The 16,543-nt window shown below is 35.9% G+C and overlaps 1 protein-coding gene across 1 annotated transcript; it reads left to right on the top strand.

Annotated features, from left to right (window-relative positions):
- Nucleotides 1-4,035: 4,035 nt before the first annotated feature.
- On the top strand, nt 4,036-10,734 carry LOC105053721 (uncharacterized). Its single transcript, XM_010934979.3, has 3 exons — nt 4,036-4,537; nt 5,037-5,167; nt 9,568-10,734. The coding sequence occupies exons 1-3, from the start codon at nt 4,322-4,324 to the stop codon at nt 10,298-10,300; spliced, it is 1,080 nt and encodes a 359-aa protein (XP_010933281.2). The 5' UTR covers nt 4,036-4,321; the 3' UTR covers nt 10,301-10,734.
- Nucleotides 10,735-16,543: the final 5,809 nt, after the last annotated feature.

The raw sequence follows: 16,543 nt of genomic DNA, 5'->3' as shown, positions 1-16,543 counted from the left end.
TACATCTTCATCTGCATCCTACATCAGATAGTTTATGATGAAAGTAAATGCATTGTGATGTGAAAAGATGAGGATGTGGAAAGAACAAGTCCTCTTCAATGTGAGAGTTCATGATGAAACTGAGGACTGCTTTGGTTGATGGGAAGTGGAGGAGGAAAGAGACAGTTTTTGAGAAGTGGAGATGGAGCCTCTTGTTTGTTTAGAGTTTTAAGAGGAAGAAGAATGGAAAAAGCTCTTCCTATGGAAAATCACTTTTCATATTTCATGAGAAGTGAAAACCCATGAGGGAGGTGGATTTTAGCACTTCCCATGGGATGGAAAGTGGTAGTACTTTTTTCTATCCCAAAATATCCTTTTAAGATCTACGATAAGATTTTGTAAAATATCAATGAATGGTTATGATGAAATACTGGATAATAATATAATTTTATATTAATATTTATATGAATATAATATTAATATTAATATAATACTTATATTAACATATTAATATTTATATTAATATAATATTATATTTAATATCTATATTAATAATTTATTATATTAAAATATTAATATAATATTAATATATATTATTATTATGTTAACATAATAAATTATTATGATCTAATATTATATTATAATATATTAATATTATATTTAATATTAATATAAATATAATATTAATATTTATATAAAGTTTAGGAGTAAAAAAGTATGGTCTTATATCTAATATGAATTAATAGGTATTTTATTTAGTTTTTTTAAAAAAATGAGTGCTGAACCAAATGTAAGCTATTTTATAATTAATCATTCTACGATTAATTCAATATATTAAAATTTTATTTTTAAAAAATAATTTTTTAAAAAATTATTTTAAAAAAAAAAAAAAAAAGTCCTATCTGCGAACAAAACGAGTCCTAAATACGTTGGGAAGCATGGATATACGTCTCCGCACTGGGAGTGGACTCCACGTTCAAGCCCATCGACGAATGAATAACTGCATCCAATTATGACGCTGTTGACGGTGGAGAAACTACAATTTTCATGATTTGCATCTCTCACAACTTCTTGCGGTTCCGCATCAGCAATCACCATGATTGTCAAATGCATCTCTGCCACATGCTCTCCTCTCAAATTTTGGATCATCCATCCAGGTGATCCCAATATGTCCTTGCTTTCAGATTGACCAAACGTGCTTTTGGTACATCAGTTTTCTTCCAAATGGGACCTACCACATCAACTTGTCTTCAAGCCAAGGGAAAGCCAAAAACCTGTGGTCTCTGTGAGACTTCGCAGATTTTTGCAGACCAAGAAACTAAGCCGCATAATGAAGCCATGTTGATTACATTTTGTCAGACTTTGCACCCTAACAAATTAACTAAATACAACCACACGATAAGTCCATTGAATTAAATCCGATAAACCTCTATCGGCTCCCAAGTTTGCTGGAACATACGAACCATTCAGCATGAGATGATGTGGCGAGCCAGACTGCCAGAGAAGAGGTTGCAGCGGAGACGAGACTCGAAGCACTCACGTTCACATCTTTCTGTTCATTGCGACAGGGGACTCATCGCAGCCATCATGGTGTTTGTGCTGCAAATCCAAATGGGACCGCGGCGAAACATTAACGTTACTTTCCACCTGCATCCATCAAAGCCATTATCACTCTGATGGGGTGACATGGTGCCACGACGAACAAAATGGACGATCATGATGTGTGGTTTCCACTGTATTTATCTCACTCAAAAAAACGCATTAAATCGACGGGCGTGATCTAACCTCAGCAATAATTGGTTCGTTTTTTTTTATTTTTTAAAATTTTTATTTTTTCAGAGAACGTTGTCGAACCTCCAATGACCCCTGGGAGAGAGAGGGCACGTTATTTTGCCGAGTAACGCGCAGAATCAACCAACAACTCTTACCGTGTGAACATAATTAAAAGCATTTTGATGGTAGATCTTAATTACTTCCGCATGTAAAGATCCAAACACACGTTGGGAAAATAGTTGGTGGTATGAACATGGGTACCTTTTGAGACACGGACGTAAACGGAGCAACGAAGGGAGCAGAGCAAAATGAGCGATATCCAGGGGCCAGAAAGGAAAGAGCAACGCTAAAAGGCCCGAGTCATTTACCAAAATGCTTCTTCTTTTGTCGTGGCGACGGTTATGATTTTCCGGAATATTAAATCCCTCTAATCGAGATTGGCCACGGGTATGAATTGGTGGTTTGTAACGCAAACCCAAAGGGCCGTGTGAAAGTCATAAATTATGTTTTGCCATTTGAGGCTTGTTTCGGTCGAGGGAAATAGACGGAGGAAAAAAAAAAAAATCATAAAAAGATATTTTTCATGCCTTATCGAACCGTAAATTCATGGAGATAAGTTTTAGAATTTTTTATAGGATAAAAATTGATATTTTTTTTTCAAAAATATTTTATTATTATTATTTTTATAAATATTTATATAATATGATATTAATATTATATTAATATAATATAATATTTATGTTAATATAGACATATTTTTTTTGTATGTATATTTTTTTAAAATATTTAAATTTATATAAATATTTTTTTAAAATTAATATTTATATATATATCCTCACAAAATATTTATTTTGTATGTATATCTTTATTTTTTTTATTATTTTTGCATATGTATCCAAATCATTAAACATCATTAAAAAATTAACGATTTAAAATTTAAATAATTAAAAAAATTTTATAGATAGTCATGCAATATATAAATATAAAATATATAAAATATATATATAATATATATATATATATAAATAGTAATTTTATGAAGGTACTCATGCAAATTTGAATATTTAGAAGAATATACATAAGGGTGTAACTGGGTCGGGGATCGGATCATGAGTGACTCTGGTCCAACTCGATTCTTTGATCGAATCTTGATATTGGATCCAAACCCAATCTAATAGAAAATCGGATCGGATCGGATCGGATCGATCGAGTCCATAATCAAATTTTTTGACCCAATGGGTCATTCGAATCGAGTCAGGTCCATGTATATTTGGTTCTAATCTATAAAATATGGATTCGATTCGAGTTCGAATTGGATCATGGGTCAAATTAACCAATAGGCATAAACTATAGCTATTCAATCGATTCCTATGAGTGGGTTGAAGTTAATGTTACAAATTTACTATCCAATAACATTCGCAATACAATAATTTTTGGAGTGGTCATCAACATGTGACAATTACATTCCAAAAAATTGTCAAGATGTACCTATATATATATATATATATATATATATATATATATGGAAGCTGGGTGGGGGATGCAATTGAAAGTAAATATCTATTTCCTACTAATTTTTTAAATTTCTTGAGTTAAAAAGATTGTGTAGGTTTGATGCGAAGGATGTCTTGTGAAAGTAGAAAAGAAAGATAATGTTTGTTAGGAACTCCATTAGTTTGAATTAATGAGTGCCACTCAATTATAGGGTAGAAAGAGAAGAAGATAATGTTGTGTAGATGGACAGTCCGCTGTAATTTATGCTTAACCCATACTAGCATATAATAGGTTTGAGTCATATAATCCATTTGGGTCAATCGAATAATTGAACATAAGATCCATATAAACTCAAAAATTTAAGTGGATTGAGTTAGGTTGGATTGGGTTGGATCAAAATTCAGGAAATTTAGATCCGATTCGAAAAATAGAATGGATCCAATTTTAAAATCCAATCTAGATCTATGGTTCTTTTTAAATAATTCGGATCGGATCTTCGTGGGTCAGATCGAAAGGTGGACCAATATGGCCGATTTATAATCTTAGATATGTATACAAAAATTTTAATTTAATTTTATTTATTTCATAGATGGATTCGAATCTTAACATTCTATATTATAATAATATATTATATAATATAACAATATGATGATATTATATAATATTTTATATATTAAAATATTATATTATATTTTAGAAACCAACTGTCGTGCTCGGAAGGAAATTCTGTCGACAGGCGCTGGAATAGCGCCACCTGTCGTAGGTTCCAAAACCGAGTCCAGCCTCATGGAAGCTTCTTGAGCCGTCGCGTCTCGCTCGCCTTCCCCGTCCCTCTCTTCACCTCCTCCCTTGCCTATTTTCTCGCCGGTTCTGGGGAATTTAGGGTTCTTTCCGTGGTTCAATTCCCACGGTTTGGGATGTAATTTGCGAAAATTAGGTCGGGCATTGGTTGATGCGAGGAACGGATATGGTTTTGGGTTTCAGATGGGAGAATCTCTACATTTCCGGGGATTTTAGGTTTTCGTCCATTTGTTTTGGTTGAGGAGAAGGTAGATGTTCGTTTTCCATCGGAGAGATGCAGGCGGTGAGAGTTAGAAGGAATGGAAATTCTTTCCAATTTTCTGAGGGTTTGATGGAGAGAGAGTTTGATAGCTTTTCGGCGATCCCAGCGTCCTCCTCTTCGTCTCTGCCGTCTTCTTCCTCTTCGTCCCCGATGGGTGTTAATTATATCGAGCACCGGGTCTCGAAGATGGATACGCTTGCCGGCGTTGCCATAAAGTATGGTGTCGAGGTAAATGGCATGCTTTCTTTTTTGCTGTTTTCTTTCGTTGGCCCTGTGTTCTGAACAATGTTTGTTTCCTAGGTGTTACGTTGATTTTAAATATTTCCCTGGGAGCATTACAATCATATGGTAGAAAAGATGAATCTTTTGATGGTTTTGCTACTTGGTTTTGGTGATATGTTGAATCTTAATGCATGCTTGTTGTCTATTTTAACTATTTGACCGATGGGTGGTACAAATGGGTGTATTATAATGCTTAATGATGCCATTTTATATGTTCCCCATTCATATGGGAGCATTGAGTCAAAAGAAAATTTTGGATGATGATTTGATGAAACTATCATTTTATATGTTGATCAGACTACCTGGACTGATATCATAGTTCCACATTTTTTTTATTTCCCATTTGTATTTGATTGAATCAATGATTTTGACTGAGTTAGATGTTCTGTTGTATTATCCTACTGAAGTCTGACTCATGCTACAAGAATGTGTTTCTCATGCGTAGGTAGCAGACATAAGACGAATGAATGGCTTGGTGACAGATCTTCAGATGTTTGCTCGCAAATCATTACAGATTCCTCTGCCAGGAAAGCATTCTCCATCTCCAATTCCTTCAAATGGTTCAACTTATAACGGGTAATTATCCTTATCTTTCTGCTTGTTATAATACGCATAATTGGTGAAGTTTTGAAATTTGAACCACTAAAGTTGGTGGAATCATTAGTAGATATTTCAGTGCTTTACTATTTCTTCTAGTCTCATATTTGATATCTTTCTTTTCCGTGCCACTAGTACATGGGCAAATGCATTGCATGTGGGGAGTAAAACCAAACAAAGTTAAACTATTTTAGATTTCTTATAAGGATAATAAATTTTTTTTTTTTAAAATAGTAGTGCTAGTACGTAAATTAAATGATTTGGAACTAAAAAGATTCTCTACATGTCAAAAGTTAAGCACTTTTTTAATGAAGGAAAGAGGAATCAGATTGGTTTACTATTGTGCTATCTTACTAAGACTCTTTTTGGCATTAAATTTTAGTGATAAGATTGCTTTCCAAATTGAAAAAGAGAATAAAATAAATCAAAATGATTAATTTTTTAAAAATTGAGATATATGTGGATAATTAAGGAGGGGAAATGTGGGTAATTGAAAAGAGTCATACTAAAGAAGAGTGGAAGAAAGAGATGGGCAAAGGATAATCAAATAGATAGTTAAGGATTGTAATACAAATATAGATGCTTTCTTTGTTAGAAGATCTTTTTTTTTTTTTTTTTTTTTTTGTGGGGGTGGGGGGGTGGAAAGAGAAAGTGAGCTGAGGCTGCGTGCACGTGCACATGAGAGAGAAATTATGTTACTTTGAACTCCTAGTTATACAAATTTCCCCCCTGGCATAATAGTGAAAATTCAAGATGATAAAAGAGGAGCATTTAGTTGTTTGTTTGTTTGAATTAAATGATGCCCAGTCAATCTTTCTAGATGCTATGGTCTCTTAAGGTGCTTGGGTGCTGGTTTTGACAACACTGGTTTAAGTTGGAGGTGGAGGCATTTTCAGGATGTATATATACTTCATATCATATGCAAGGTCGGTACGCACATATCAGATAAGGGCATGCATTGAATATGGCTAGGATATGTGTCATACATTTATTTAAGGTTCTATTTTTTAAAATCACAAAAATGCTCAAGATGTTTTTGAAAAGGTTTGAGAGAAGGGAATTAGGGATCTTTTTTATTTTTATTTTATATTTTTGGTTGGATTATGAGCATTAACCTTTTATTGATGTTACTAGTGGGCATGATGGAAGTTTGATTTTAGAATCTGTGTTGTATATGACATTGTATGAAGTGTGGACCATGGTCAATGAATTTCGAGTGATGACTAAACAATGGAGATTGTGGATTTGAATATTTGCTGTGTGAGTATGGCTACATTATTTTAATAACTCATTGTGCTCTATGGATGTCATATGCTATCTTTGGACACCTGTTGCATCAGCATTTCAGTATCATGTGTTAATCTGTATGCAGAATCTGTATTTGTGCTTCATAGAGGACTTTTAATCATTGTGAAGAATGAAATTAAATGTAATCCACTAAGGTCCCTCAATGCAAGTCTTTCTAAGTGTTAATACATAATGATCCATCATCTTCCTACCATCATCTCACTTCTTTGCACTGCAAGAATGGAAGTATTGATTGAGCATGGGTTATCACCAATATTTCTTTAGCCCTTTCACTGTATGGCATTTGCAATGTCTATTTCAGTCTGCATGGATGCATAAAAGAACATGTTTCTTCTTACATATTATCAGAAAGAGTCATGAATCATGATATACATGCTTAACAGTTAGATAACTAGATCTACCATGCATGAACATTATTGTGCCTGGTTTTCCCTTTTTAAGTCCACCATAAGAGGCTGCTTATCTTTACAAAGTAATCAAGCTAACATTTGTACATTGAATTAGGAGTTTGCGCATGGTTATGAACTATAGTGTTACCTGCCTGGAAACATTATATGTGAAGCTTGTTGTCTTTGGGTTGCTATCCCTATATTACAGATGAAAAGCCATGGATGATGATGATGATCATCATCATAGTGTTAACGTTGGGTTCAACTCCTAGATTTGATGCATAACAAGGTTGGGTCCTGTCGTGCCAGATCTGTGCCAGATCTTAATTTGGGGCAAAACCTGGACTTTACCTGACCAATTTTTACCTTTTCAAACAAAGATTTCAATAACATAACTGCATTTTGCATGCTGAGAAATCAAAATTGCTTTCTTCATTTGTTTAAGTTGTATAATAACTTTAAGATATTGCCATTCTTTCAGAGGACGTTGACTGTATGAAGACCGTATATATCATTAGTATGCACAAAATTTTTCTTGTATGTGGAGGATAAAAACTTAAGGGTAAGCTTTCATTTTCCATTGTAGTTTTGGTAACTGAATTGCTTCAGCCAACCATGAATAATCCCTAGGTTAATGAACAATGATGTTTATATTTGAAATCCAAATGATAGGGCACAAGAAGAACAAGTATCAATAATAGGGAAAAATGAAAAGATAAGGTCATTAAAAAGGTGAGCACTTAGTTTTTTACTTAGTCAATGCCCTTTAATGTGCAATGCAGTTGAGGGAAAACAGGAAAATGAAAAGTACAGTTGTCTTTTCCTGTTTTCAGTTGACCTTTTTTTGCTCCTCCACCTTCAAATGCTTTCCTTCTCTTTTAAGTTCAAATGTCATGCTTCAGCTCTTTGTTGAATGATTTAACCACCCAGAACTATAAAAGTATTATGAGTGGTGGATTTTGATGCACATACAGTTCTCTCATTTTCCTCTATGACTTGCTACAGCTTCCATCAGTTATTTTATTCTTAATCATCTATGTCTTAGTCCCTTTCTTTTTCCTCATTTCTTCTTCATATGTGCGCGCTTTGGCCCTTCTCTTTTGACCATTTCCTTATCTTCATTGTTGGTTACCCTGATTCTTTCATTCCAGATGTCCATTTTCAATTTTCAGTTTTAGAGATCATCAATTTGAGTGTCCTTTGAACTATAAATGGATCTACAGTTGTAACGAACTACCCAAGTTCCACCTGGTTGTCTGACCATCTTTTTCTTGTAATGGATCAACTATCCAACTAGCAGAAGTATTCTCAAGAATTTCTAAATTTCCATCCTTTTTTTGTTTAATTTTTTCTTGCCACACATCCATTTCATACCGATCCCACCTCAGTTTTAATTGGAACATCACATAGTACTTATTGCACATGATTATCCTATGCTATTCAGTTCTCATTAATTTGTCCTTTATATCTACAAGAACTGAATTCCTAGTGAAATCTACTTTTCTCCTAGTTTACATGTTATCTGATTAGAATCACCACCCAAGTGACCACTCTGAGTAGATGACCGATTCCTTGTTATTCTGAATGTTTAGCATTAATACTACATGCACAATACTTACATTCGTGTGTTATGGATCCAAATGTTTTAAATTTCAAAGGAAGTTCCAATCAGAAATATCATCTGACATCTCTACTATTTGTGAAAATGGTTTATGGTACTGAATTTCAATAGCTATATTCTCCCTCTGCTGGGAGGTGTCCATGTCTCTAATCTTTAACTCTTTCTTTTTAATCTGCTTTTGCTTATCTTTACCACTGAAGCTGCTTAACAGACAAAGGATGACAAACGTATCAAATCATTGTAGGCCAGGAACCTTTACTTTGGAGTTCAAATCATATGCCTTGTAACAATATAACTTTGACCTGCATATTCCAATAATGTTTTATTGGTGGATTGCTTGATGTCTTAAAAGAATGGCTATTTTCTGTCCCTTCACTGCATTGTAAAGGGATTTGTAAACCCAGTGTTGAGGATCTCAGAATGTATAAATTGATGCTGTATGCATGAGCATATTCTAATGCAGTAACTCCTGGTTGATATGGTAAAACTTTAATCTGAGGGAAGCAAGCAGTAGAAATCATTGCTCAGCATGGGCAGAAAATCATTCTGATTGATGGTTATGGGATGCCATTGACCTTCCTCAAAATGTTCATGAACCTTAGATGGAATGTTTAATCGTTCAAGTGCCTTCTGATATTGATGTTTAATGGTCTAGGGGTGAGGTGTTACTTCTGAAAAAAAAATCAGTATAACTTGTAAGCTTTCTTTGGGAGAAAAGATATGATGTGTCGTTGGAAAATACAGCTTTTCAATGATACCATTTATTGTTTATGTTATCTTGTGTTTACAAATTGTAACTAATCCAAATTCAAAGTAGACTGGTTGTCAAAAGTAGAATTTTTTGAGACCATGATTAGCAGATGGTTGTTGATTTAGCACTTTGTCAGTACTCTTATAAAACCATGTTGACCACTCTGTGTTGTAGTCTTGCAGTTTTCTTGCTCTTAGACAGCTGTTTACAAGATTCATTATTCATTGCAGAGCATTTTAGTTGTCCATATTATGAATTGCAAGATTATTTCCATATTATTTTTCTCATGTTATGCTGGAAGTTATTGCAGAGAACAGACTCCTCCCCATCAGCCTTATATTGATGTCTTAGATTCATTCCAATCCTTCAAGTTGAAACCCCCTCCATGCAAAATCTCCCCAGCCATGAGCAGTTTACAGGGATACTACGGTCTCACACGCCCTAAAAGTGCTCCAAGACCCGAAGGCACTGAAGAGGTTGTGTACAAAACAGGCAGATCCCTCTGCTTGGAGAACAAACAGTTTCCAGGAGAGTCACCAATCTCTGACCCACTTCATAGCTGGAATTGGAGGACTAGAAGTGTGGCAAATGGATTCTCATTGGAAAATGGTGAGGTTGTGGAGGACAAAATAGTTGAAGCTGAAGCTGTTGACAACAGCGAGGCTGAGAGATCCATTAGGAGGCGTCAAAAATCTGATGCTTTTCCATCACGGCAAACGCCAGAACTGTTGTTGGAGGATAGCAGTGGGGAGTTCACAGGGAGGACAGCGAAAGGCCTTGCCCTGAGGCCAAAATCAGGGAGCCGAACAGATATGGATATGGGTCACCAAAATGGTGTTTCTTTTGGAGACTCCATGGCTGGTGGATTCTCTGCTGTCCGTAAATCATCCAGCACTTCCAGTTTGCAAGATGCTGACAACAGCTCCTCCTCCATATGGTCAACGAGCAAGTGGACTTTGAAACCTGAAGTTCTTGCTAGGCCTCTTTTCGATGGCTTGCCAAAGCCCATAGCTGCAAGAAGGAATAAAGCTGCTCGGGATTAGCCACCTTTTTTACTTTTTCGGCCAAGTTTTTGCCATATATGATACACAGATGATTGCAATCCATGAGAGTGAGTTTCGATATCATGCCTTGAATTAAGCAAGGCTTACACACCATGTATGCGACTCTACAAGAAAAGGAAGAGGTACAGAAATTCAGTGAATAAAACATCATAATGCCATCTCAACCTGTTGCAACTGGCCCGAAAGATGGGCACCAGTTTTGCATGTTCGTTGGGTCATGATGGAAAAGCTGAGCTTGGCAGTAGCTGTAATCCTTTGTCATCATCATATCACCATTCATATGTAGTTGCTGCCGGTCCTACCGTTTGAAGGAATTCTTTTGTATAAATGCTGATGTTGTATTTATAGTGAGGAAGCCAAAACATGGTATACCTTTTTCATAAAATTGATATAGAAATGCTTCAATTAGCCTCCGTCTGATTTTTATGCTGATGCATTTGGTGTATATCGCCCTCAGAGCCTGTATTGTGTTTCTTCATGCCCTGCTTTATCTTCTCCCCGACCATTATGTTTTTGGGATGAGATGTGTCTCGTTGCTACGCCCTCATGGATTTTGCAGCGGCTAGTCAGTAATCTTCAGCATCAGAATTGGGGGTATATTTCTTCGCAAGGGGAATGCAAGATGAGTTTATCAGATATGACCTTTTTTGCTTCAATGGAAACTTTAAATTTCTATGATGGCCAGATTATGTTATACAGGCATCCTCCAAGTCATGGGAGCAAAGTAGCTACCTGTTCTCAAGAGGGAGACTGTTTGCTTGATTGTTCAGTGATTGGATGCAATCATGATGTATGTCACTGGCACTAGACTGCATGTTAAATAGGCTTTAAGAACTCATTTTGTCTAATATCAGTTTATGTGGCAGTCCGCATGCAGAAGTCCAATTGAAAACCATCTCATTTTGGAAAATTGGCGAGCTAAACCTGACCTGTTGCAGTCCATTATTTCCTGCTGGTAGCTACAAAATGAACCAGGGCACAAAATTAGTTTTAAGATTGGCACCTATTTAAGAACTTAGCGGTTGGGCCCCTGGTCTTGGGACCAAATTGTCAGAACATACTATCTGAATCATGAGCACTTCTGTGAACTAAAAGGCGACTCCTTGCTTGGAAGACTCATGTAGTGCTATGCTTGTTTAGAGCCAGACCACCGCATAAAAGAAATAGCTGCTTGGAGACAGGAGTAACTATATTTTTATTTGAATTATATTTGTTCTAATGAATAAACACAAAAATTAGACTTCTTATTACTAAATAATAACCAAATTGAGATACATGATATACTACTTTTAATTTCGGTTGGAGCTTAAGGACTGAACAGGCTCCACGGAGCTTATGATGAGAGCCTATGTTGCCACGTTTTGAGCCAAACACAAGTTATATATGGCTCGTAGCTTAAAGGTCCTACTAGGTCACAGGTGTTCTTCAGAGACCACAAGTTCTTTAGAAGTATTTCAATGAGCAAATCTATCAACAGTCTAAATTTGCCTTGAGATCGACCAAGTTAAGAAAAAGATTTTCTTGATTGTAACCAAGCCCAAGTTTAAGTTGGTTCTAGCTCAGCCAAGCCAGTCAGTTACTAATTAATGGGAGTAACCAGGGAAGACATGAACCAGGCTCTTGACCCTTTTGTGTAAATCTAAACCAAACCACCTAGCCACTTCATCCTTTTCAGACTTTGTTTTGCTGCCGAGAAAGTGAGAAAAGTATATTGGAGAGCGATCCAATCGTTCATCGTTGTCTAGACACAAAGAAATTCAAGAAAAATACAAAAATAAATTTAATTTCTGAATTTTTTTTTTAAAAATTAACAACCTGAATAGCTGGTAATTATCATAGCAGTATCAAAAAGCTCGCAGATAAGGATTCAACAGATCCCAAATTCACTTGATATCAATGTGACGAGGCTTAGAAGGGCAGTTTTAGAGTCCCTCACATCAATGTCCTGGAGTTTAGGAAGGCCCAGTTGTCCTGAAGAACATTTGAAATATCAGCCAGAGGGAAAAAGGTTCTAGGTTAGTTTAGATGACTTTTGTGATAAGAAGCAAAGCTTACGGGAGAGTATTTTTTTTTTTTTTTAATGGAAAAAAGGAGGTAGCAAAGAGCTACCTCTAGATTTATTAAGATAAGTAAGATATTTACAAAAAAAAGAGAAATGAACCCGCAGAGGGGCCAAAAAATTTACGAGACAGGAAACCAAAACCAAAAGATGCTCAAAAGTACAAAGAGCAGAACAGCTAATTCGAAGTAGGGAAAATAAAAAAAGTAAGTCTCTCCCACAATAAGTCATGCTCTAGGACTGATTTGGTAGAAGATAGGTGATGCCAACTTCAAAACTATAGTAGAACAACCTATAGAAAAACAAAAATGAATCGGCTCCTACTCAGAAAAATTCATCCATTCCTTTCTTTCCAACACTCCGAGTAAACAATAGCTAGCAATTGATCCTCTCCCCTTCCATGTAACCTGCCCTTGTTTCTTCTTCTTCAAGAAGTCCAAAGCTTAAGAAAATTACTCGATCGCCCTTTCAAATCTAGTCGAAGCTGAAGGTCTATACGTTCTTTGCAAAAGAATCATGGAAGAAGAGATGGTTAGCCATTTCTAAAAAAAAAACATAAAGAGCACACCCCAAGCTCAAATTTCAGTCTTTTTTGGAGAGGACATCACAAGTATGCCATCTGTTTCTTGTAACTAGCTACAAAAACACCTTTACCTTCTCGGGGGCTTAAAACTTCCAAATAATACTAGAAAATGAACATCTCAAACTACTGAAGCTAAAAATCTGTAGAAGAATCCAAGAATACTCCAAAGCTAGTGAGCTTCCAAACCGGTACATTCGCTACATAAGAAATAATAGGCAATAGAAGACATGAAGAATATCCAATTGGCAAGATTGGAGAAAAAACAAAAGACCACGAACACAAATATTCCAAGATAAGCATCTCCAACTTCAAAAATTGGAAATAAACAAGTTTGGCTTCAGATCATCTCATAGAGCTCCTCAAAGGTCAAACAGAGTGGAATGCCACAATCCAAGGATCCTCCGAAAATCGTGTAGCTTTTCCATATCCAATCTTGAAAGTTACACAATTCCAAAAGGCTGAATTTTTCATATTGATATCTTTCCAAATCGAAGATAATCTAAGAGTGCTCTTCCTCGATCTGATACCAAACCTTCTCCTAAAGTAATAGGCTTTAGCCACCTGATTCTACCATAAGTTTGATAAGCCAAAGAAAAATTTTCAAATCCATTTAGTCAACAAAGACTGATTCATGAGAGATAAAATTTTGACTCTTAAACCACCATGCTCTTTTGATTTACAGGTGGAGTCCCAATTCACACGACAATGAAACCCATCAAGGAAAGTCCTTCTTATGGAATATAATCTTTTTAACACCTAACTTGATAATTTGAAAATAGATATAAAATAAGTGGATAAAGTATCAAGCTCAGAATTCATCAAAGTTAACCTACCATCTAAGAAAAATTTTTTTCTTTCCAAGCTGCAAGCCTGAAGCTCATCATTTTAATCAATGGAAGCCAGGATTGCTTAGATAGCTTTTGATAGTACTGTAACCACTAATCCAAGTAAGTGAGAGGCAAAGAGTCCTACTTGTAGTTCAATCAGAAGGCAAAAAGAGCAGAATCCCACTCGTCCAAGTTCAAACCAATAACATAGCTTTTGTGCAAATTAATTTTCAAACCTGATGCCCCTTCAAAAGTAAGAAGAATAGCCTTCGAAGCCAATACACTATCAAATCTGCATGTATAGAAAAATGAAGTATCATCAGTAAACTGAAGGCTCAAGATATCTTGAAAGTCTTTATGTTGACCACTTTTAGTAATCAACCCTAGGTCACTCATTTACCTAAGATTTTTGGAGAGTACATCCATGGCTAAAATAAATGCAGAGGGAGATAATGGATCATCCTGCCTCAGCTTCTACTTACAATGGATCTATCTTCCTATCTTGTCATTTAGCAAGATAGCAATAGAGGTAGAAGATAGCAGGCACTTGATCCAATCAACCATCCATCAGGAATTCCTAAAACTCGACGTGCCTCCAACAAAAAATTCCAATTCAAATAATGAAATACTTTTTCAAAGTCTAACTTATAAAGAATACCTTTTTCATCAGATCTTTTATAGAAGGCTAGCATCTCATGTGCACTCGGGAAACAATCAATAATACTTTTATCCTTGACAAAAGCAAAATGTGACATATCAATGAGAGTATGTAGCAGAGGAGTAAGCCTTCTAGCAAGAATAGTTTTATAAAAGTTATGAAGAAAACATATCGGTCTATAGTCCTTCACCAAAAGAAGCCTCTCTTTCTTAAGAACATGAGCAATAAAAGTAAAGTTCAACCTATCTAGGTCAAGTTTATCATTGAAGAAATCATTCAGAAAAGTTTATAAATCAACTAAAAGAGGGTCCCAAAATTTTTGAAAAAAGAAAAGGATCCTATTAGGACTCGAGGCCTTATTATCGTCAAATGAAAACACGACCTCCTTTATTTCCTCAAAGGTAAATCGATTAACAAGAATAGAAAGGTCCAGATCCAAATGCCCAAAGATAAGATCTTAGTTGAGTGCCATCTTAGGGGGAGAAGAAATACTAAAAATATTCATGAAGAAGTCTTGAAATCTCAAACCAATACTTTCCTACGAGGAGATGTCCACACCATTCTTCAAAAGTGAAAAAATGAAGTTCCTCCTCTTCTTAATTGAGGGGACTTGTCGAACTAGGCAGTATTCCTATCACCTTCTTTGAGCCAAGTAACCTTTGCCCTCTGCCTCCAATATATCTCTTTCTTTATGTATATGTCATACAAAGAGAGTCTCAAGATTTGCCTACCATCAAAATCTGATGGTGAAAGGTCAGCCTTCTCCTCTTTTTTATCTAGCTCATCAATGTCATGAAGGATCTTATTTTTCAGCACTCTAGAGGTAGATCTCTTCCCAACAGTCCATAAGTGGAGCACACAGTGAAGGGATCTCAAGTTCCTCAATCAAACCTCTACAAAATTACACCCATCAACTATATGCTTCCAATTAGACAACACAATGCTCTTCAAGTCAAGTTCTGAAAGCCACGTAGATTCAAAGTGAAAGATCTTGACCTTAGGAAAAGAAACATTACAATCCCAAACAAGTGGCACATGGTCCGATGCTGAACTGACTAGATCCTTTTGAATTGAAGCAGAAAACAAATCCTCCCAATTTGAGTTAAAAAGAAACCTATCAAGTTGAGCCAAAGAGGGATGTTCTCTTCTATTGCTTCAGGTGAAATCTCGGCTTTTGAGTTCAAGATCAATAAGACCCAAGTAGGATATGAGATCCATCAATAAGCAGCTATCTCTAACACTTTGTTGACCCCCTCTTCTGTCCATGGACATTTTGGTGATGTTAAAATCATCACTGATCAACCAAGGATTGTTCAAGGTAGAAGATAGGCTAACAAGTTCCTTAAAGAAGTCCTTATGAAGGCCCTTATCATAAGGCCCATGCATAGAAGTGATACAGAGAGAGCTCTTAAGGAAAGTACACGATAGCTCTACTAACTAGAAAATTTTAAACAATAGAAAGTCTGAAGAGCCAACTTCTAAGAGTCCCAACCAATAAGAATCCCATCATCATGCCAACAGCATTCAAGCAGTACCAATTATCAATTCATGACCCACCCAACGACTTCAGAAACCCGGATGAAGGTTGTATGACCTTCGATTCTTAAAGAAAAATAATATTAGACTTTGAACCAACCAATAAGTCATTGCTTAACCATCTCTTTTCCACCAACCTAGCATCTCTGATATTCTAGGAGACCATGCTCATTGGATAGAGAATAACAACATCCACCAATCCACTGACCCTAAAAGAGAGAGCCAACCCAACCAGGTGTACAACTCGACCACCCATTCCAAACAACAACCCTACCAAAGTCCAACAAAGTGCAATACGACAGTCAAAAGATCCTAACAGAAGCAGACACTAAGGCACAACAGATAAGGTAGCAACATGACTCCAGAGACAGATGGAAGCAAATAAGAAACAACACTTTATATCCCACGTGACAACAAAGATCTTGGAGCCCTTACACAAACATGACAACCAAGATACTCCAAGAATCTAAAATAGCAAACAAGATAGTTTCATAAAATTTAAAATAGCAACAAAGTCACTTAAAGGATCTACACACTCACAAATTATCCAACCAGCCAT

The sequence above is a fragment of the Elaeis guineensis genome, chromosome 11, assembly GCF_000442705.2.
Source record: "Elaeis guineensis isolate ETL-2024a chromosome 11, EG11, whole genome shotgun sequence".
NCBI classification, from domain to species: domain Eukaryota; kingdom Viridiplantae; phylum Streptophyta; class Magnoliopsida; order Arecales; family Arecaceae; genus Elaeis; species Elaeis guineensis.
The sequence above is the reverse complement of the archived record's forward strand: the minus strand, read 5'-3'. Positions and strand labels throughout refer to the sequence as shown.